Genomic DNA, 22451 nt, shown 5'->3' on the forward strand with positions numbered 1-22451 from the left:
AATAAAATAAATTTCATAAATGAGTCTTTTGTTTGTCATATTTTCGTCTCAAAATATTATGTTCATTGATGACATTTCTTGAACAAAACAAAAAAACACAGTGACTGATGTAAAAACGAATAGAAAATCTTTATTTAAAAAAAAGTGTTCTTATTAAAAAGTGGCAATTGTGCCATGAATAATCTCTCTTGTTTTTCATGATTTCTCTGTAATATTTTCTATGATTAAAAAAGATATGGAATTCTTTGCCAAATTTCGCCTTTTGGATCATCTGTTACCAAACCGTTTCGCACAATGTCAACGATTGCATATTTTATGTGGGTAATATGAAGACCATTGCCGCTCGTAAATGGAAATATTCGCATTGGTCCATTGGCTTCAATTTGCTGCATAGCAAGACAAAACGCAATTGCAATGGCATAAATGAATTGATCTTCATGCTTTTTTGGTCTTTTAAATTGTGGAAATCGAGCACGACTGAGTGGATTCTCAATTTCTTTACCAAAATGATCATCGAATAGTTTCCGTTGATTATCGTGTAATCCATTATTTATTGAGAATTCCGGAAATGGAGAAAAGACATCAAAGTGTATTTCATACGCTGGAACTCGTTCGTATCGAATGACCGTAAGCCAACTGCCGTGCATGTCGTCAGGCCTACAATTCAATCAAATTCGATTACAAAACGAAATACTGAACATAAATGCATTTCAATTGCTTACCAAATGTAGATACATCGGTCACGTAAGATACGATTTATGACTTCCAAAATATGTGATTTATCTTCATCGGAAATAACTTCATGGCCCAAAGACCTTGCAATCATGTTTTTCTCTTGCTCCGATATATCGAGTTTTTGATGTTTACTAATTCTAAATAAAACAACAACTTAGTTAAGCAAGTCCAGTTGCTATTGTGATAACGAAAATTACTCACTCTTCCACACTTTCAGCCATAATTTGTTTATAAAATTGATTTGGTTTTGTTAAACTTGAATTGTTCTTGTGACTAGAAGCGTTTCACCAACGAAAACTTTGCACGAATTGTCGTATGTGTGACACAGTTGAAATGACAATTACTGTACAAGCAAACGAAACGCCTTTGAATATTCAAAAGAAATAAGTATTGCCATTTTCTAATACGAAAACCAATTAAAATGAGCTGTCAATGTCATTTATCAAATACCGGCTCATCAAATGGTCACCGATTATCTACAGTAATGGGTAATTGCAATGATACATGACAAAATGTCAACTAGACATCACGTTTTAGTTAGAAATATGCTTTATCCCTATCAAATTCAAATATTTTTTCTCATCAAGAAACCCAAACAAAATGGAAGATTTTTCCAATTTTTAGAGGGGGGTGGTAATCGGGACTCTTTGAAGCCGGATGGACTCAACTTATATGCAACATTTTAGCGAAATCAGAAGACATAAGACAGTCCGAATTTTGACTAAACTACTAAATTCATATACTAGAATAGACAGACATTATAAAGAGATATTTTCAGCCAGAGGAATCAGCTCAGCCAGATATCGTCAGGAGCTGAAATGGAGTGAAAACAATAAAAGTGATTGCTATAGTGATTATAGCAATGTAAGTGTAATTATAACCATAACAATCACTTCTATTGGTTCCACTCAATTTCAGCTCCTGACGATATCTGGCTGAGCTGATTCATCTGGCTGAAAATATCTCATTATAATGTCTGGGAATAGACATTGTCCTATCTCCATTTAGACTTTTTTCATTTATAAAGTGAAATATTTTATTTATTTTATTCAAACAATATTTCCAAAATTCAATTCGGCATCAAATAAGATCAAACTAGTGCATGTAATTGAGTGTTTTTATTTGCGTGATCATACTACAAATTTGTATGAACCCACCTTGAATCATTGAAACATCTTTCAATTCGATATAAGTAAGTGAATTACAGAATCGTAGCGATCACATAATGAGATAAATTTGAAAATAAAATAAACGGAAAATTGGCCTCGCTCCTCATTTCTAATTTAACGGATAGTGATCGATGTTCCTTTTCCTGTGAGAAAAAAAAAAGTCAAATGAAATAAAAGACATGAGTTTAAATTTTTCTTCATATTTTTCCATTTTAATTCTCTTCATTGCGTGGTTTTTCTTTTATATCTTGTCATAGCAGTGTTTGTTTACTTTTTATCTCGTTTTTCCTACTTCTCCTTCTTCTTTTTCTTTATTTAAATTTTTTTATCACAAGGCCTTCGTTTATTTTCATTAAATAAATTAAGTAACAAAACGAGAGAAGTGAATTTTTGTTGGTTGAGTACTAAAGTCATAAAAATGCTATAAATTATGTACGATAATTTATAATTTGATGTTCATCATTTTGTTTTGTTTTGTATCGGAATTTGAAATGTTGTCTCGGTTCACAATGTATACAAATGATTTACGTTTCATTTTGAATAAATAAATAAATTAGTGTTGTTGTTTTTCATGTTTCCGTAGATGTTGGTTTGCAATTGCACGGATGTATCGGCTGTTTTTGTGATTGGGGGTGCTGTTAACTACTGGCCACTGGTTGTGCTGCTGCATGAATCGATTGATGAACTAACCGAATCCCATGACGTATTTGGGTAGCTTCGTAATTGACATGATAACATTCATTCTGTATATACGTTGTCATTCCATATTCGGGAAGTTGCAAAAATATGCAAAATTTTATGAACAAAGTACAAAAATATATATATTTAAATTGGGACTGTCACGTCTACTTTATTATTTATATGTATATGTATTTAATGTTAATAGCTTACAGTTGTTCACTTGTTAATTTCGGTTTAGAATTTATTTACATTGGATAAAAAGCAAATATCCAGATTCGAAAAAAGGCCATCAACCAAAGGTCAATTTGAGAAAGTCAAAATTAGATAGTTAGATGAACTATACACTACTATAGATGTTTTTGTTTAGAAATTATTTCAATAGATATAGTTATAGATAGACTTAACACCACATACAAATAACACTGATCATCTTTGATGAATTTTCGCTCGAGCTGGTTGTTTCAGTTGTGCTGGTAATGGTTTGTACAACTTGTTCCGTCGTTGATGACTCAAACGTGGTCGTCAATTTGGCCACTTCTTCCATATATTCTTCATTGATGTCTTGCGATTCTGTATGTTTACCTGTTATTGTTACTTCATTAGTCGAAATCATTTCAGAATTTTCATCGACGTTTTTCATTGGTTCTTCGGTTGATCTGATTGCGTTTTTTTTAGATTGTGCATTTTTAGTAGTTAGAGACCATCACCATATATATAATGTATTTTTTGCCCACCAAATAACCAGTTAATGGAAATAGAAATTTTAATTGATTTGTTTTTTTTTTAAATGAAAAATAAAAACAATATTGTCAAATGTTCAAATTTTGATGGAAATAATGGATTCATTTTGGAATGAGTGTAAATATGTGTTTATTTGTGTGTGTATGCATATGAAACAAGATGTGATGATTGGAATTTAAAAGAAAGTCGCTTACGAAACACTAAGTCCACGATAGAACCAGGCTCCCCAGCTTTTTGAATTGCCTTCGTCAATCTTTGATTCGACACCTTCACAAAAATGCTTTCGATCGTGACTGCGTCCACTTTTGGCCTGACACAAAATATGCTTCTTACATTCATATAAACACTGTGGTCGTAACGGCGAATTTTTCCAATAATGCCTTTTGGTGTGATGCGAAAAAAAATGCGATAAATTTTGAATTTTAAATTGAAAATAGTTGTATCTACTTACTTGTAATACAAATCGAATATTTCATCGTTATTAGTCATTGTATTGATTAATTCATCCCAATCGGATGGTCGTAAGCCACGCATTGAATATGCGTATCGTGTTGAATACAATTTATACCAAATGGGATAGTCATATAAATTGGCTTCTTTCAAATTCATAATCCAATTTTCATGATCGATAACCAACCGTGTGGTTGCATCATGATCACCATCAACATAGTAAATTCGATAACCCGGATTAAGATTATCATATGGCGTTACGGATGGACCAATATAAGCTACATTTGTGGCACGACCTGCACAATAACAATAAATTCAATGTAAAATAACAATGAATGTTCACGTGAAAATGACAAAACAACATCAACACTTACTTAAATCTTTTGGATCATAAAACACTTCAAATTCATCGAAATGTGTGTGTCCAAAGAATTGAGCGGTGATCGTGCTTTCGTATCGTGCAATAATATTGTAGTAATTACGTGACCATACTTTTAAACAATCCGGATGACCGGGTGGAATATGTCCAACGATATGAACTTTTTCATTTGAAAATTCGGCACTTTGTAATTCATAAATAAACCATTGCAGTTCAGTGGCCGGATCGGTTGAATTCAAAAGTAGCCACCAATTTTTGTTGTTACAATAGTTCATATTCAACGAAATGATACGAAAACCGGGACGTACAAGAACCGAATAAAATGCACCACGTCGAATTGTATGTGACACACTGGCCGGCAACCATCGACGCCACAATGCGTCCAATTCATCGTACAACCATGAAATCGATATATCTTGCTGTTGCACAAATGGCGGTGGAAAACTGAAAACGAAATAAATACATAAATGAATATTATATTAAATGATTTCGCCCACAAATACACAAATTACCTATTGACTGGTGCACTTTCATGATTACCAAGAGCTGGAAATATTGGAACGCCGGGAAATTTTTCCGACATTTGTTTAACGGTGTCTTTGATGATTTTAAGATTTTCCTCTTTTGTTTGATTCCAAACGTCGTGCGGCACCAAATCACCTGTCCAAATAATGTAATCAATGTCCTAAAATATCAATCATAGGGAATACTTCTTATGGGTTAAGTATGCGAATCGCTTGGTTTTAATACCTATTGTCTCACCGTATGTGTTTCAGCGATGTGATCCAACAGATGATCAATTGTACGTTTTGGTGTATCGCATTTACGATAATCACCCCATTTTCCGGCTGCATTGTGCGGTGTATTCGGTCGTCCATGGGTTAAACGGCAGCACAGTGGCTCATTACAATCGGCATTTGTACCTTCCGTATAGTATGGATCATAATGTGTATCAGATAAATGAAGCACTTTAAATGTTGGAAATCCTTCTTTTGGCAATGGTATATCATGAATTTCTGGCTTTGGCACCGGCGGAAATGTAACATCCCAATCATGCAACGGATTGTATACATCGCCACATGCATCACCGATAACAAAACTGCATATCTCGTCCGGACCAATTGTGACACGCTTCAAAACATATATCACTTCGGTACCAAATAAATGACTCACACCTTCACATACTCGTGGTGTTTGAATTTTTAAATTCACACAAAATTGATAAATCATTTTAATAATCTCTTCATTACTTTTGCCCGTTTTGATATAGTGCATTAATAGTCCAGCACCTAAAATAATAACAAAAAAAAAAAACTATCATCACTCACATTCAGTTTAATCTATGCCGTCGTTTATCTAATGAGGTTAACAGATTATTGCAAAAATACGTAAGCGGTTTAAAATTGATAACGAACCTGCTTTGCATGCAGTACATGACACTTTCGACATAACACTCGTTTCAAGCTCATGTGCAACTTGCTTCAAATTAAACAGCTTTAATGTCTTGTCAACAAATGGTGGATAATGCATCAGATCGGTTGTATCGAACCACAACATTCGACCGGTATGAGTGTCATTTCTATCCTGCGACTAAACAAAAAAAATAATTATCCATTTATTTATGTTTACTCACTCTTTTCTATCAAATTTATGCTTGAAAATTTAAAACACTCAATTTATCTGAATATGTTCGCCAACAAAGTAACTACTAACGAGAGACGCGAAGATGAAAATGTTTCTGACAAATTGAAATTTTGTACAGAATGTTTATAATTTGCCAAACGTCTTTAAATGTTAAAATTTTTCAAATGCTCAGAGAGCAGAATACGAAACTCCCTGAGTCATTGATGACTGATTTAATCAGTCTGATTTCATTAATAAATCACAAGAAATTAAGTAAATTTTGACGGTCGTTTAAGGTATGTACTCATTCGCTGATTTTTTATGGGGCCGTCAAAAAAAATTTCTCTCATATTCAAAATAGCGTAAAAATTTGCTGAATTTCTTTCTTTTGTTTGCCAATTGGGGAACATTTTTATAGTGCATATTAATTTCTTTATATTTTGTGTAAATTATAAAGTGAATTATTATTTTTTACACAAAATAAAAATAAATTACACAATTTGACGTATAAATTCTAAATTGAGATGCTGTTCTATGCTTACCTTAATTTCATGCAGCCGATGAAGAATTTCGTCTTCAAGTTGTTGTTCTGATTTTCGTGGTGGTATGACATGGTTTTGTGTGAAATTAATATGGTTTATGTGTGGTGTTATGCTGCGTGGAACGCTTGTTATATTCCAATTATCGTCTGGTGTTTGATATTCAACCATATGATCACGATTTCCATGTGTGGTGCCGAATAAAAACGGTAATCCATTCACATTCGTTAAAAGTAAAAGTGATAAAAGTAACTTATAAACGATGGCCGATAATTCATATTGAATTTTCATATTTTTTGTTTATCGAAATTAAATTTTTCCTCGATCGCATACAATTGTTGAATTTTTCTCTTCTGCTTGGCGCGTTCGTTTCTCGTTCGATTTAAAAACGTTGTTAATTTTGACTGTTCACACTCGTGCGTCGGTATGTTTGTTTCAAATTTGTGGTTGAACGTTAACTTCGAACCATTCAATAAATATAACTAAAATGAATTGAAAAACACAAAGACACACAAAGATATTTAATTTAAATTGAATTCATTGGTTGACACTGATAAACTGAGCTGCTCCACAGCGATTACAGTCTCTTATTTAAAGAGCAAGACAAATTCAAATCGGAATGCACACACATACGAGCATAAATTGCACACAAAAAGAAAAACAGAAATAGCAAGAGGAAAAACACTTAAAATGGAATGTAAATATGTAGCAAAACGATAAAAAAGAGAGAATTAAATGTGATCATAAATACATCACATACATTGCATGTATGCATTGTATTATCAATTAAAATCTATTTTAATTTATTGCTGGGCAATGTATCATTCTTCAGTGTTGATTGTTATTCATGAAGTGCGCAATAGTAAACAAAGGATTATTTAAATGTTTTTAAAGTATATGACAATTGGTTGATTTAATTGCGTTCGATACTCTATCGTATCGTTCACTGATTGCATCCCATGTCAAACTATGTACGCCTTTATCACATATACGCACAATGATACCACAGATTAATTCTGAACCTTATCAAACAGAGAGCCGAAAGTTCACTGAACACTTAATTTGTCATGCAAATAGGTTGACTACCAACAAAACAATACGTATGATTTATTTCACACAATCTTTGTTAATTTATTACAAGTTGGGATTTGTTGATATTTGGGCGAACAAACGAAAAGAAAGTTATGGCATTTGATTTATTTTCTTTTTTTTATGTTGATACAAAAGTTGTGATTTTTTTTAACGAAAAAAGTAAAATAAACGATTTGCATTTTGAACTTGAAACTCGATGATTTTCTCTCGCTTTTTTTTTGCTTCGCCTTCAAAACAGTTCCCAAATATCATTTTCTAGCTGCAATTGACGTATGTCGTCATGACGAGTGCCTTTTTAATTTTTTTCGTTTGTAATCATTGAGCACCTTAAATATAGCTATTAAACTTTGACGAGCACGCAACTATTGCAACCAGATTAACAGATCAAGTGTTTTTAGTTCTCTGTGTTTTTTTCTCGTCTAATTGAAGAATCATGAGAACTTCTGAAGTACATCGTTCACTTGAATCATAATTATTGTATGAGTATTCTTTTCAAGTTCCGTTTCAAAACGTCTTTCCAATATCACAATACTATGCAATTATCTTATCGAACAGAAAGCAAATAAATCAATAATCGAAGCAGCTACCGTATACAATAAAGTAAATTGTTACTTTGACAAAATTCATTCTAGAAATAGCTTCAAGACTCTTTGTTAGACACAAACAATTTATTTTAATGATTGTTTGATATTGGATAGAGAAAACAACGCATTAATTTCGTCTAAAATAGCCATTTCATATAGCAAAATGAATAGCCATTTCATATCACATACCCAGACACTCAAACTAGCTCCTTGTGAACTTGAGCGAAAACAATAAATGCTACTGTGTATCATATGTATTCAATCGATTGAAAATTATCAAAATGAAGATGGAAAAAATGCTGAAAATGTATCGTCAACAAGTTTCATGGCAAATTGAATAATTATGCTTGTTTCACTTTCCATCGATGCCTACGCATGGCTTTGTCTCTTTCTCTCCCGCTCACATCACATATTGGCATTCAATGTTTTCCAATTGATACACATATCGATTTGTAGAAGTGTTCACATGCAATCACAAACAACACTTTCACCCGTATATTTTTTTTGAAATTTTGTTTGAAAAATGTTTGTCGACATTTTATACGTTCTAATTTAAATGAAAATGCATCTTTATATGTCGGATAATGTATGGCATTTTAATGTGTTATTTTTGTTGAACATTTCTTTGTTTTTGTGTAAATGATATGTTTCAAAGAACATGTTTTTATTTCAATTTGAAATTTTCAAATAAATTTTAATGGAGCAGTCCAAGGTCAAACGTCAATGGGTCCTCCAAATAAAAACAACCATTAACAGACAGTGAAAATTTTTGAGAAAATATTTCTTTTTTGTTCAGCTGTGAATGAAAGTGATACTAAATTTAATTGTCTAGTGAACAACTGAATATATATATATATATATACTATATATGCCAATGAATGAAAAACGATATGGATGATGGGATTTGCCATTGGAACACAACAGCTATTGGAATTCCTATTAAATAATAATAAACCGAAAATAAGTGGGTCATTTCATTGATTTGCATTTTATATATGAAACCAAAGTAACGGTTCCACATTGACTTCTACTTCTTCCAAAAATACCTATAACGATCTCACATTAAGTATTCAAAGTGGCATAAAAACCCAAAGAGATTCAATGAAAAAAAAAACCAATGATTTTCAAAATGAGTTGAGTTACGACCAAAACCAACTTGTTTACAAACCGACGTCTTCAATAAAGAGAAAAAAATCGCTATTTGGAAATTTTTAAGTTATTGATCTTTGCCGTTGAAAGGCGAAAGAAATTTTAACCTGAAGAAAGAATACATACAAAAATATGTTTTTCATTCCGTATCTTTTTTTTTTCACGGATGACGGAGATTTGGTAATCGTTATCTATTTCTCTGCTTTAAAATTGTGGATTATATGGTAAATTCTCAATTTTTGAGTATTCTCGTTTTTCTGATGAACTTGATTTGTTCTCTCTCTCTCTCTCTCTCTCTGCGTTTCTCTATGGTGGTTCTATTAACGCAGCAAACAATGTCACTTTCTTTCAAACATAACTCGTTTCGAAATCAAATAAAATCTGACACAAAAACCATTATATTATTTGTGATTATGTAAAGAATCAAAGAAAAAGAAAAAAAATTCGAGACTGCGGGAAATTAGTGCAAACTAGAAAAATGTTGAAAATGGGTACAAATTTGACTTTTGGAAGTATGATAAAATGGGTCGATTTCTGCATCGAAAAAAAAAAACATGGAACGAATAAGAATATTTTGAAAAACAATTCGCACGTTGTTATTGACAAATGAAATTGCTGCTACGGAAGCCAAACCTACAATTCAAACAGCAAACACTACTGATAACAATAATCACATATTCACATACATCATTCAGACAAAAAAAAGCAATTCGTCATCAATGAAGATCATCGATAATTACACTCACTTGTTGCGGAAAACTAGCGAAATCGAATGACATAAATTGGTTGTATGTGGTTGCTGTGCTACCTCTCGTTTGACTCTTTCACTCTCTTTCTCTCGGTCACTTGTGTTCGATTGTTCGTTCTTTCGTTCACATAGACTTTGAATTGACTCCCTTAACTCGGCACACTTACTGTCACTTAGTAGATTTTTTGAATTTTGCGCATTTTGCTGTTTCCCTCGACGTATGCTCACTCATTTAGCAAGTGTTGGAGTCTGAAAATAAAAATACAGATAATAAATATATGTGAAAACAACAAACATAAACATTTTTCGTGTAACGTTGTAATCTCATGCAAACTTTGGATGAAATACATTGTTGGACTATTATCAATTGACCTCCCTATTCATTCACACTGTGTGTGTATGTGAGACAGTGTGAAAAACAATTCAAAACGTATAAACGTTGAATGGCACATACAAGGGGGAGGCGTTTGAATTCTTAAAATGTTCAGATTTCTTTCACAAACCAACCATTTTAAATTCCAATTTTAAAGAAACCGACCGAAAAATAGGCCGATTTGTTTGCTTGTGTGTTATGACATATGTTTCGTGGGGGGAACAGTGTTTGTCAACATGTATTTGTGTATTGGCGACTTCGGGTCAATGATGTAAAGCAAAGCAAAGCAGAGAAAAACGCACATTTTCTATTGAGGAACTTGTTTTCTTTTTGCAAACATGTTGGCATTTGTAATGAAATATCATCTCGCAATGACCTAACTCTCTTCATTGTTTTTACTCGCCACTAGTTTGACCTGAATCCCAACTCAGACACACACACACACACGCAATACACAACATCACGTCATGTGAATCTTTCTACATGTTTATTTAACAAAATATTGCTGATAAACATGCATAAACTTCCATCACAATCAATTGATTCGCTATCACTGTGAAAGGCATGAAAAATTAAAACATCACACGTCGTTTCAACATAAACAATAAGTAAATAATTTACGTTCTTGAGCATGCAACCGCGTCGACTAATTTGATTAAGAGTAAAAATATTAATTGGCCGCACATGATTTCGATCTGTTTCCCCTTCAATTACAATTCGATATTTGCTTGACATTCAATATAGAAAAGTCACATTAAAAAAAAATTCTTTGTAATGAATGAAACAACCACAAATGATGGATGCCCTTTGTTTAAGGTTTTTTTTTTTCATTTTCATTCAATAGAAATCTCGTTTTAGCCCGGATATTCAACCGTCAAAAATGGTTGATTTTTAGACAGATTCGTTTCAGTCATTGGCTTCTGCATTGTATGTCGGGCTTGCAACAAAGAACACAAGTTTTATATACATAAACAAAGCATGAAACATATTCCAATCAAGACAATAAATCCCAAGTACACTTTGTTGGAAATAAATTGTGCGCGTGCACAAACAAACAATGTACGAATGGTATGTGCGAAATATTTGTCTTTGTAATTTACCAGCAAAAGGTGGCATATACATAGCGTAATTCAAACATCAGCGCGTATAAATTTTTGACGCAGCAATTGAACTGGTAAGTTTGAAGTGTGTCTAGCCTGATTTCGCTGGTTTGTTTTTTCACTTCTTGTCTAAATATGTTGATTGAAGTGAAAATTGAACATAAAAATGACTCACACATTCAATTGGCATCTTGCTGACCAACAATCTACATTTTTTTTGGTTTCTTTGTGTGCCGTTGATATTCGTTTCAATTGGACTAAATTTCAAATGAAGTAGTTAAGCTGTCATACTCGAAGATCTGCGAAAGTCATACGTTCCATTACATTCATTTATAAATCCGCAATTGAAATAATCTAAATAGCCATGATTTGTTCGTCTCATTTTGGTTTAATGAGTTAGTCAGCAAATGTGGTCGATCGCATGATTTGAATGTATAACGGAATTTGGCGTGTTTGACAGAATCTAGGCCTTAAACTTGAATGTTCATTTTTTCTGCCATTTTTTGCGCCCATTTCTTTTTTTCTCCGAACGGTATGTAAAACAACAAAAAATTAAAACTCGCTGCAAATGGAAAAATTCTGTTAATGTGTTTACATACACCGAATGACGTCATCATGAGTGAAAATGCAACAATACTCGGCCCAATCGAAGTACATATTGTTTTTTTTTCCTCGTTCATATTATTATTGCATTTTATAAAGATACATTTTGCAGTTCGATGGAAACAAAAATCAAAAATTTTTCCACGTTCTCTATAGTGGCAAACAAAATTGAATTAAAAAAAAGTACTGTAAAGAAATAAGAAACAAACTTTGTGCATTGCATTAGTCATGGTTGGCTTTTAAATCTCTTTCACCATTTTAAACTGGCACACAACTCAGCCGAACCGTTGGTATTTCTTCTTTGGATATATCAATAAAAAGAAAACTTGCACGCGTAATTATTATGCTGATGAGCACATATGGCGACGAAACATTTGCATTTTGTTGTTTATGCGAGTGAATGTGTGCGTGTTTTGATTGAAACAACGGCAGCAAACCGAAATTCATACATTTAAACATTTGTCCAGCAAATGGGCATATTTGTGAAAAGAATGCTATTCTTAACAAGAAGAACATCGTTGATTCCTTCAACGATTCTTGATCGAACGAAATAAACAGACCAATGTTGTCAGAACACTAAAAAAGAATGTTCAGCAGCGCAATTTCGAAGTGCCAATAAATGTTTTGAGAGAAGATCAGAAAAACAAAACACATTTTATCGCACAAATACCCGACCGAATCGCACACATTGACGCACTAATTTCATATTTGGAAAAAGCTGACATGTGAGCACGCGTATAAAAGACACCGAAAGCCAATCGCCAGACCTGCACACAAATGAACAGAAAAATGATAGTGACCATTGCCGATTGTCAAGAAGAACTCGGCAACAGATGATGAATAAACCAAAATATACAAAAAAAAAGGTGCGACAAAAAAAGATTCAGCGTGTTGTTTGTGAATGACGAAAAAATGCGGCCATTTAGATTTGGTTTTGGGGTCAATCATCGCTGAGTGCGCTCACACGTTTTCTTCGGCCAAACTGAGTCAAGTGTGTGTATGTGAATCGGTTGTTGTTGTTTTTTTTCACCGATTATTTTCGGTTTCTTTCACTGTTTCTCATCGAATATCTCGTGGCGCGGTTTTTTTTTTGTTAAATTTCATTATTGACTGCACTCGATGTTGACTTTCGTTTTGTGTGTGCGCGCGCACTCACATTTTATACACACATCAAATTTTCAAATTTTTCAAAAGTAGTCCAGATATATACATCATTCAATATCAGGTAAGTCAACTGTGATGCAATAGAAACCTATTAAATGTTAATCCCAATTTAAACAAAGAAACAAAAAATCAATTTGTAATGGGATTTTTCCGTAAATATTGGCCAATTGCGGTGCATTTTCTTTCTCGTCAAACTGTTGGTCACTGCAATTTATTCGTACGAATCTTTGCACACGCACACACTCGATCAGCATTTTTTTTTCTCTCTTTCTCAATGCAACTGGTGAATTTGAAGTGAATAACTTGATAAGAACATAAGAATCTCGTTTGTATTGGCTACTTGATGTTATTCTTCATTTCATTTTGTGTCTTCTCTTCGTATAATGATCGTTTGTTGTAATTGAAAGTTGTGTTTACTTTCATGATAATAACTGATTAGTGCACAATACATTGTGAAACTGTCAATCATTGCAACAAACATCGCTTAATCGATAAAATTATATGATACTGATTGATAATTTTAAGCTTTGTTATTTCGTTCGCTATCAGCATGACAATCGCACCGAACCTGAGTTGTAGCAGCCAAAGATGATGAAGAAAAAAAAAACAGTTGCCAACAATCCCACTGACACCAAAATGTTCTTCCGAATATAAGTCAAAATACAGTTATTATGATTGTTTCTCTTTCTCTCTAGCTCGGGTCTATATACATATATTTCTTCGGAAATCATTAGCAATTCAGAAGAGATTGATTGTAATGTTTTTTTTTTGGCCAAATTCTACATGTGTGCGCTCGCCTGTATGTATGTGTTTATGTGGTTTTGTTGTGCCGTTTTCTTTTCACATGCTCAGACACATAACATTCTTAATTCCAATGGAAAATTCACTTGCCGCAATGAAATCGGTTCGACAGTTGGAAAATAAATGAATAAATAAAGCGATTCTATAAAACCTGGCAAATCATTGCCATTTTCTTTTAATTTCTTCTACACATTTCTATGGTTCACAATTTGCAATCGATTGCTCAAATGGTATACGCTCTGCGTCTATTTGATTTAGTTTTTGTTGCTTTTATCTCTCTTTATGCCAAAGTGTGAACGTAAATATGAATGAAGAGCAAAAATAGAAAGCACTTAATCTGATTTAGCGCTATACTTGTAATGTAATTTATAACAATGGAACTGTTGTTTCTTCTTCTTCTTCTTTTTCTGAATCTTTCCCCATATATTTTTTTTGTTCCATATATGGCACACTTGAACGCAAATTAAAACATGGATTTTTTCATAAATATATTTTTTTTTGACGGCGAAGAGACTCTTTCTTCTTCTCATTTTTTTTTCTTCTCCAATAAATAATATCAGAAGAGTGCAAGATCAGAGTCGAAAAGAAAGAGAACATGCGGTTGACTTACGATAAAGAAAACCCGATATTTTTTATTTATTGAAAACTGCACATTTGGTCCGATGTAGTGATGAAACAAAAACAATCTGGTAATATTTTTTGCACTAAAAATGTTGATGAGAGATTCAAGCACCCACACACAATATATGATCAAGCACACACCGTAGTGAAATTAGTTTTAAAAAATAATAATAATATAACAAACAAACACACGAACGAACCGATCAGCGCGCATTCATAAGCAACGGCAGCGCGAAAAGAATTAAAAATTGTTGAAACTTGAGTAAAAAAAATGTATGAACTTAAAATTATTTTGGAAAAAAGCGAATTCGAACGGAAAAAAAACTATAACGAATTTTTGTTTAAATTAAACTAAAAAAAGGGAAGGAAAAGCAAATTTCTGTACAGTAGCAACACACTGAATGATCTGTTCGATTCCGCATTTATCACTCAACTGAAAACCCAAACATTGTGCATGAAGTATTAAAAAAAAAGTGTATCTATATATGTGAAAAACAGCAACAATACAAACGACAGCGTACTATCGCAGCAACAATACGAGAGAGCAAAAGCGGCGGTAACGGCGACGGCGGCAGCAGCTCAACAACAGCAACCAGCAGCATCGACATCAATATCAACATAAATGTAAATTTTGTTTAATTCAGTGTGTGCATACGCACAGTGACAGAAGAAGACAGAATGATGTGAGATGAAGAAGATGGAAATAATTGAAGTTAACGGCGAAATGGCATGGCCAAGCGAAATACACAATCATTCACATTCCAATACGCACACGAAAATACAACAATACACAATACAGGCAACAAACACTTGGCATGCTGTATACTCTCTTGAACGTATATTAGATTCGATGAGCAAATACACCAAATCACATTCATTTCTTTCTTTCTTTCTCTCTCTCTCTCTCTCTCTCTCTCTCTCTCTCACTCGTGGTATCTTTGTCGACTTATTATTATTTGTTTAATTTCATGTTATGCTCCAAACAAATGGAAATATCATCGATTTTTATAAACACAACGTGCATGTGGACATTGAAGATCTTGTGGACAATGTTGATATCGCGTGCATATCACAGTCATTTTGCTCATTCAACATATTCCATAAACGGAGTGAAGAAATGTTCATGGCATTCTTGATTGCCAGAGTCAGTCTCGCATTAAGCGCAATTTAACTTTCCTCGTCATCATTATCATCGTTGCCATATATTAATCGTTTAACTCACGCGCGCCTTGACAAATAATCTTCAAATATACGAATATTTCAAAACAAAAACATCACAACTTCACTGATATTATTTCCTTATTATTTATTTTTGACCAACTTAAAAATGAAATAAACTCATCAATTGCCTTTTTCCATCGAATCGAATTTTATTCCATTCGGACTAACTGAGATTATTCCATTCGGACATTATTTTACCGTTATACAAGTATATAAATTTCTTCATGTGTATGAATCATACAGTATGATTGATTGCGAACGTGATAGCTCTCACATCTAATGCGCGTCATTCTTCATAGAGCCGATGCAGATACCATCACGAATATTCTTAGAAATTGAAGCGATGCCGTTTTCATGCAATTTCGTTTCTTTTTCGTTCATTTTCTTTCGAAAAAGTCGTAATTTCAACGATCATACGATGCGTAAAGTGCGCCGATTAATGAATTAGGCCAATTTGATGTCATTAGTCGCAAAATTACGTTTTGTGGTATTTAACGAGTTTTTTTGTTTTCGAATTCGTTACAACGTTACAATTGGATGATAATTTTTGCACGTTGAAATAACAGCGCAAACTAGAGCGCAAAATATACTAACATTATTGAAACAAATGCTACCAAAATATTTATTTTAAACATTTAACTGACCATTTCAACTGGCAAAACTTTATGAAATGAAAATATTTTTTTTTTAATTTCGGATATTCATAAAATAATAATTAGGACTTAAACCATAGAAAATCGCCATAATTAAAAAATATTCTCTTCGTTCTTTGGATTGTTTAAAAAAAAATGTGATTCTATTCATTAAAAATTGTTTGGAAAAGCTTGATGGAAATTTAATTTTCTATGACTTTGCACTCTTTGTTATAGTAGTATTTTTATTGTGTACTGGAATGCTTTCAACAATTAATTACTTCCCTTTTCTTCAAAAAGATTTTTAATAAATGGAATTATGTTATAATTTGCCCACAAAAAAAGGTAGTTTCAGTATAATAAAATTGCAGATAACCAAACAATAATTAAATGTAATTGCTAGGCTAAATAAGAGAATTCTTCATTTCGTGTACGCTAATCAACACCCCTCAAAAGTTGTTCGATGATCACACGAATGACTTGTCACCACTTGTTCAATTATTATTGCTCACTTGCGGTGCAATTATTGCGTATTTGTCTGTTTTAGTGGGCGTCATTTCAAATACAACATCGATAGGACATTATAAAATGCAAGATGCATGGTTTGAGTGCGCTCAAATCGTTGATTGAATCTCGACAGTGATTGCCATTTTCAGCACATTTTCAAAATTTCCACAGCAACTGAAATTTACTATACAAATAGTATCACAAGAATTCACAACAAAGCAAACTGTTCAAATCGGTTAAAATGTTAACAAAATACCACAGCCTAATATATTTCATTGTGATTACGTATCATTTCTATCGGACAAATGCGGCGGTAAGTACTTTTACATTTTCTTAATGAATTGAAAGTTTAATGGTTTTTTTCATCGAACAATAGATGACAATGAAACAGCTCGAACAGTCATTGGCTATGTTTCGTAAGACATGTTCGGAAAAAAATAACATTGACCCGGGTAAATAATACTTGAGATTTTTTTCCTTGCAAATGTCATCTTTTCTTATTAAATAATTCTTAGCTCTTGTCGATGGATTGCATCGCGGTGAATGGCCTGATGATAACAAAGATTTGAAGGTAATTAATATTCCGAAATTTGTTTTCTATTCTTAGTAAATTGTTTTCTTTTTTTATAAGTGTTTTGCATTGTGCATTGCTCAAACGTCTGGGACGGTAAGTTAATTTTGATGTTTAGTGAGTTATGCAGAGTTTGTCGAGCTTGTCTTTTATTTACAGTTGACCAAAAAGAATGAACTGTCCGAACAAAAAGTTAAGAAACAAATCTTAACACAATTACCGGTCAATTTAAGAGAATTGGCTCTCGGTGCATTGGAAGCATGCAAAGATATCCGTAAGTACATTAGTGAAATAAAAAAAAAATATTTCGATTAACGAAAGATTTCATTCCGTTTCTGTATTTCAGAGAAAGGTTACAAAGATCCCTGTGATAGAATGTACTATTCGACAAAGTGCTTGTATGATTACAGCCCCGATAATTTCCTTTATCCATAAACAACAAAATCAAGAGAATCCCGAGAAATTGAATAAATTTGGAGGAAAAAGGATAATTAATTTGGTTAAACAATTTATTAATTGAAAAATATAAAATGTAATTCGTAATTGAAACAAAAATTTTTATCCACTTCCAACATTTTATTTTTAATGAATCATTTATTTCAAACACAACCTTTTTATAACTTAATTCTTTTTGCTTTTTCAAACTCGCTATACTTACATATGATTTTTCGGAAGGATCAACAATATATGACAATTTTAATGAAAAACAAATAAAAGTGGCTTTTGATTTAGAAATTTTTTGGTTCTTTTCTTTTCTTTTTGATTCGAATTTTTCTGAATTTTTCCTCAATATAAAAAATATATCGTTTGAATTGTGGTTAATGAAATCAATTAAATATAATATAAATATGGATTTTGTTTATGTAGTGTGCTCGTAGCCAAGAACATATCATCGCTCACATAAATCATTGTCGTTCGTACTCCGATCAACATTCTGCATTCAACATGGTTAAATTCAAACCTTTATCCTCGAAGCGATCTTTTTTCGGTGGTAACATTTTGATTTTGTTCAATTCCGGCGAATGACAAATGAATGGCATAATTGCATCGATGCATTTGCAATTATCGATGTAAAGACGTTCAAGTTTCGTTAGAGTAGTTGCTAAGGTCTCCATATAATCAGTATCACACAGTAAGAAAATATCAGCCGACGCTATACGTAAAACCGACTGGTACGTGCGCTCATACGTTTTTACATCTTTTACATCTAGTGACCATATGATTTTTCGACTGATTCGTTACTCTTTGTGCTATCTTCGCACAGTCGAAAAATCGTATGGTCACTAGATGTAAAAGATGTAAAAACGTATGAACGCTCGTACCAGTCGGTTTTGCGTATAGCGTCGGCTGATATTTTCTTACTGTGCACACTCTTTCCTAATCGTTAGTTCTTTCAGATCAGTCAATTGATGCAAATTGAATCGTTTATCAAAGCGATAAATGTGTAATACTTCAAGACCTTTCAGTGAAGTCAACGAAGTGTTGAAATTCTTAAGGGAATTAATGGTGAGGTGTAGTCGTTTATAAAAACCCTGTTCGTGTAGTTGATTTATTAGTTTGAAATAACAACTCAAAATCGTATCATTATCTTCGGATGGACAGAAAGCAGCTATTTCTAGTTCCAATATGTCCAATTTTGTCTTGGAGCATAAAAATGAATCACTGTTGGACAACAAAAACTTGCAGCTAGTTGAAAATGTCTGCAAATTTGGATGATATTCGAGAAATATTCTCAGTACGTTAAGTTGACAACATTCCGTAGGTATTATTTTTATTCGTTCAAGCTTGGGATACTGATGATTCAAAAACATATCTAAATAAAAGGATCCTGAGCAATGTTCATCTTGAATAGAAATCTCTTTTAAATTCTTACAGTATTTTAATATTTTATCATATATGTCACCTTTAATCCAAAAATAACGGAATTGTATTGATTCTAATTTGGATAACAACTGTTTGATCAACTTTGTTCTTGACTTTTCAATACTGACACCCGCAAAATTAATATTTTTAGTTGACACAAATTCTTTGATGTGGCGATGAATATAAAGGAATGGATCGATATCGATGGAATAGATCGAAATGCATGGAATTAATTGATTGAAACCAGATATTTGAATCCGTCCATTTTCGACACCATCTTTGGAATAATCCGTATATATGCCATCCTTTTTGCACTCATTTGGAGCCGATGAATAATTTCGTTTGAAATATTCGCCGGCCACTTTGTTCATTCGTTTGCATGTTTGACGGAATGAATGAAAGTCATCCAATGACAAACATTCAAATATTTCGTAAGAGCAATGGATGTTCAATTTAAATATATCCGGCGGAGATTCCTCGTTTGATGGACCAGCAACTTCTTTGCGATCCCCATTACCTGACCTGGATTTTTTATTTTTCCGCGTCTTTCTCGTAGCACTTAATCGAGCAACTAACGATCACATTCTTTCTTCAAAGTTTGAGTCTTCTTTTCGATTCTTCTTTTTTTCGGAATTGTAAAATGAAATCGATGAAATATTATGTAAGCACTGATTTTTTATTGAAACACCCACGATTGAAAATAAAATACGTTTGAGATGTGAAAGAACGAATCACATTTAGATGTATTTTACCTTTTTAAGTTTTACCAGTGACCATTGGTTATAGACAGACATTATAAAAAGATATTTTCAGCCAGATGAATGAGCTCAGCCAGATATCGTCAGGGGCTGAAATGGAGTAAAAACAATAAAAGTGATTGTATAGTGATTGTAGCAATGTAAGTGTAATTATATAGCCATAACAATCACTTCTATTGTTTTCACTCCATTTCAGCTCCTGACTAGGGGACGGAAACCATTAGCTAGTTTTTTTTTGTTTCAAGTAAAAACTAGGAAAATTAGAAAAAAACTAGCAAAAATTATTTGACCCGCCATTTTGATATTGTGCCATGATTTGGTAACTAAATCAATTTTACAAGTCGACTATTGAAAGATACAAGTATTTTTGCACGATTTTGTGTTAAAAAAGAATAATTAAACTAATTTTTACTATTATAAGTGTATAATTATTCAAAACACATAAAAATATGTCTGAACAACTAAACGTCAAAATACTTCATTGTGTCAGTACAATCATTTGATTGTCATTTGACAGAACAAAAAACTAGAAAACTAGCAATTTCATAAAGAAATATTAGCATTATTAGATTATTCAAGCAATAAACTAGTAAATTAGCTAAAAACTAGTAAATTAGCTATAAACTAGAAAAACTAGCATTGGTTTCTCTCCCCTAGGCTCCTGACGATATCTGGCGGAGCTGATTCATCTGGCTGAAAATATCTCATTATAATGTCTGGTTATAGAGATACTCATCACAAATGATCTTACCTTATTGCTGAACTCATATGGATCATGATTCTTTATAAAAAATATATTACAAGGAATACGGTGTTATCTTCTATTCATATGAATCCACTCGTCTCATTCTTTATTTCGTATTTAAATTGAAATATTTGTTATTTAAAATAAGCCAGGTTTGCGTCGTAGAGATTGACTAACATTAAAGTCAAATTTTTTAAATTCAATTTTAAGATATTATTTAGAGTTTTTGGAGACTAAAAAAAACTTCTGTGTTTCACCATCATTTGGAACGGCATTTTTTTAATTTATTAAAAATAAAAATTCAGTCAAATGAGAAGACAAATCGAAAACACATTACCCATAAATAAATATAAGAAAATATGCAAAATTGTAGCCCCTGAATTTCACTATTTGCGATGTAGACATATATTAAGGCATCGAGATCTTTGTGTAGCTAAGTCACAAAGTTCCATAAAATTGGTTCAAACTCTAGGTCAAATATTATTTCGTACAAAATTCAAATGAAAATTTCTCGAAACGGACGTTTCTCTACCAATCCAGTATCATTACGTAAAGGCCGTACTTGCTCATTTCCGACACAAGTTACGAATATCCATGTGGATATATATCCTTAAAACAAATGTATAAAATGTAAAAAAAATAGACACACACCCAAATATTTTTTATTCTATTATTTTATTTGTATGATGGAAACTATTTGTTTTTTGTGTCTAACATAAATGCCATTTGTTCAGCATCCCGGAAAAGGGTCGACTCGATTTTTTCGCAAAACAAATTGAATTTTTCGTCTCATGTCCTCGTTGTAGAATGCTTTGCAACGTTCATAATTGACGCGTCGTCGTGTTTGACATGGTTTCTCATAGAATTCATTGCGTCGATGAATGTCGAACATTCCTTCACGACTCATAATTCTATTCAATAACGAAGTCGCTTGCTCAATATTATTGTTTCTTACCAAAACGGTACGTGATATGAATTTTGCGTGTCTCATTTTAATGTTGAGCTAAAATATAAAAGGAAAGAAATCATTTGCTTAAACTCGTTGATATCACATCGTTATTTGAACATTTTGTGGGAAAATTGGATTTTTTTTTAGAAATTCCATAAACAAATTGAGTGAGGTTAAATACATATTTTCCGAAACAAAATGTTAAATTAAATGAATGATGTGTGGTCACAAACTAATCTCATTAATCAAAATAGTTTTGATACCAAAATAATCAAGCCAACAATTTGTTTATCAATGAAATTCAATATATTTGTTCAATTAAAAGAAAAACTTACATTTCGTTGCAACTATTCACACAGTATTAGAGCAGTCCATATGAATTTTGACATTGTACGCACGACCTGTCAAAGCTCGTGTTCACACAATACTCACGCCGATCTGACAGTTCAGCTGGTTTGGCTGAATTGAGTAGTTGAATATATACGAGAGTTCTTATTGGAATTGGGATTTTTCTTAAATTTTCATTTATTCAGTAGAAGGTTTTATATATCGTTTAGACATTGCGTGTATTTCCAATGAAGAAAATAAAATTGTGAATAAAATTATCGAATGTACTGCTGAATTTGAATGTGCGCTGCTGCTGCTGTATATGT

The 22451-nt window shown here is 32.6% G+C and overlaps 4 protein-coding genes across 7 annotated transcripts; 1 reads left to right on the top strand and 3 right to left on the bottom strand.

The window, feature by feature from the left end:
* Positions 1 to 105: 105 nt before the first annotated feature.
* On the bottom strand, positions 106 to 1091 carry LOC116347006. Its single transcript, XM_031777378.1, has 3 exons — positions 937 to 1091; positions 723 to 872; positions 106 to 657 (listed from the first exon to the last, which is right to left on the bottom strand). The coding sequence occupies exons 1-3, from the start codon at positions 954 to 956 to the stop codon at positions 225 to 227; spliced, it is 603 nt and encodes a 200-aa protein (XP_031633238.1). The 5' UTR covers positions 957 to 1091; the 3' UTR covers positions 106 to 224.
* Positions 1092 to 2169: 1078 nt separating this feature from the next.
* Positions 2170 to 14964, bottom strand: LOC116343806 (sphingomyelin phosphodiesterase). 4 transcript variants are annotated; one of them, XR_004201359.1, is made up of 11 exons: positions 14753 to 14964; positions 9889 to 10139; positions 6321 to 6799; positions 5571 to 5745; positions 4918 to 5444; positions 4668 to 4840; positions 4151 to 4599; positions 3778 to 4072; positions 3521 to 3706; positions 2796 to 3241; positions 2170 to 2647 (listed from the first exon to the last, which is right to left on the bottom strand). XR_004201359.1 is itself a non-coding variant. In XM_031772067.1 (10 exons), exons 3-10 carry the CDS (start codon positions 6606 to 6608, stop codon positions 2590 to 2592), a joined length of 2151 nt encoding a protein of 716 aa, XP_031627927.1. In that variant the 5' UTR covers positions 6609 to 6799; positions 9889 to 10139; positions 14542 to 14746; the 3' UTR covers positions 2170 to 2589. The 4 variants fall into 4 exon arrangements, 2 of the variants coding, with proteins under 2 accessions (XP_031627927.1, XP_031627934.1); XR_004201358.1 differs by lacking the exon at positions 14753 to 14964 and adding an exon at positions 14542 to 14746; XM_031772067.1 differs by lacking the exons at positions 2796 to 3241; positions 14753 to 14964 and adding an exon at positions 14542 to 14746.
* Positions 14965 to 17019: 2055 nt separating this feature from the next.
* Positions 17020 to 18147, top strand: LOC116343971 (general odorant-binding protein 72-like). The gene is made up of 6 exons (XM_031772317.1): positions 17020 to 17225; positions 17289 to 17364; positions 17428 to 17483; positions 17544 to 17579; positions 17643 to 17757; positions 17830 to 18147. Exons 1-6 carry the CDS (start codon positions 17154 to 17156, stop codon positions 17916 to 17918), a joined length of 444 nt encoding a protein of 147 aa, XP_031628177.1. The 5' UTR covers positions 17020 to 17153; the 3' UTR covers positions 17919 to 18147.
* Positions 18148 to 21505: 3358 nt separating this feature from the next.
* On the bottom strand, positions 21506 to 22236 carry LOC116343021 (28S ribosomal protein S21, mitochondrial). Its single transcript, XM_031770888.1, has 2 exons — positions 22134 to 22236; positions 21506 to 21852 (listed from the first exon to the last, which is right to left on the bottom strand). The coding sequence occupies exon 2, from the start codon at positions 21838 to 21840 to the stop codon at positions 21580 to 21582; it is 261 nt and encodes an 86-aa protein (XP_031626748.1). The 5' UTR covers positions 21841 to 21852; positions 22134 to 22236; the 3' UTR covers positions 21506 to 21579.
* Positions 22237 to 22451: the final 215 nt, after the last annotated feature.

The sequence above is a fragment of the Contarinia nasturtii genome, unplaced genomic scaffold (assembly GCF_009176525.2).
Source record: "Contarinia nasturtii isolate CC-2019 unplaced genomic scaffold, AAFC_CNas_1.1 Cnas_scaffold_129, whole genome shotgun sequence".
Classification (NCBI taxonomy): domain Eukaryota; kingdom Metazoa; phylum Arthropoda; class Insecta; order Diptera; family Cecidomyiidae; genus Contarinia; species Contarinia nasturtii.

Coding starts and splice junctions, on each gene's coding strand:
- LOC116347006 (XM_031777378.1), bottom strand. CDS start 956: ATGGCTGAAAGTGTGGAAGA. Junction 873..936: donor ATGGCTGAAAGTGTGGAAGA/GTGAGTAATTTT, acceptor TGTTTTATTTAG/AATTAGTAAACATCAAAAAC. Junction 658..722: donor GACCGATGTATCTACATTTG/GTAAGCAATTGA, acceptor ATTGAATTGTAG/GCCTGACGACATGCACGGCA.
- LOC116343806 (XM_031772067.1), bottom strand. CDS start 6,608: ATGAAAATTCAATATGAATTATCGGCCATCGTTTATAAGTTACTTTTA. Junction 4,073..4,150: donor TTATGATCCAAAAGATTTAA/GTAAGTGTTGAT, acceptor GTTATTGTGCAG/GTCGTGCCACAAATGTAGCT. Junction 2,648..3,520: donor TATCGTGGACTTAGTGTTTC/GTAAGCGACTTT, acceptor ACGTATATACAG/AATGAATGTTATCATGTCAA.
- LOC116343971 (XM_031772317.1), top strand. CDS start 17,154: ATGTTAACAAAATACCACAGCCTAATATATTTCATTGTGATTACGTAT. Junction 17,226..17,288: donor TCTATCGGACAAATGCGGCG/GTAAGTACTTTT, acceptor ATCGAACAATAG/ATGACAATGAAACAGCTCGA. Junction 17,758..17,829: donor GGAAGCATGCAAAGATATCC/GTAAGTACATTA, acceptor TCTGTATTTCAG/AGAAAGGTTACAAAGATCCC.
- LOC116343021 (XM_031770888.1), bottom strand. CDS start 21,840: ATGAGACACGCAAAATTCATATCACGTACCGTTTTGGTAAGAAACAAT.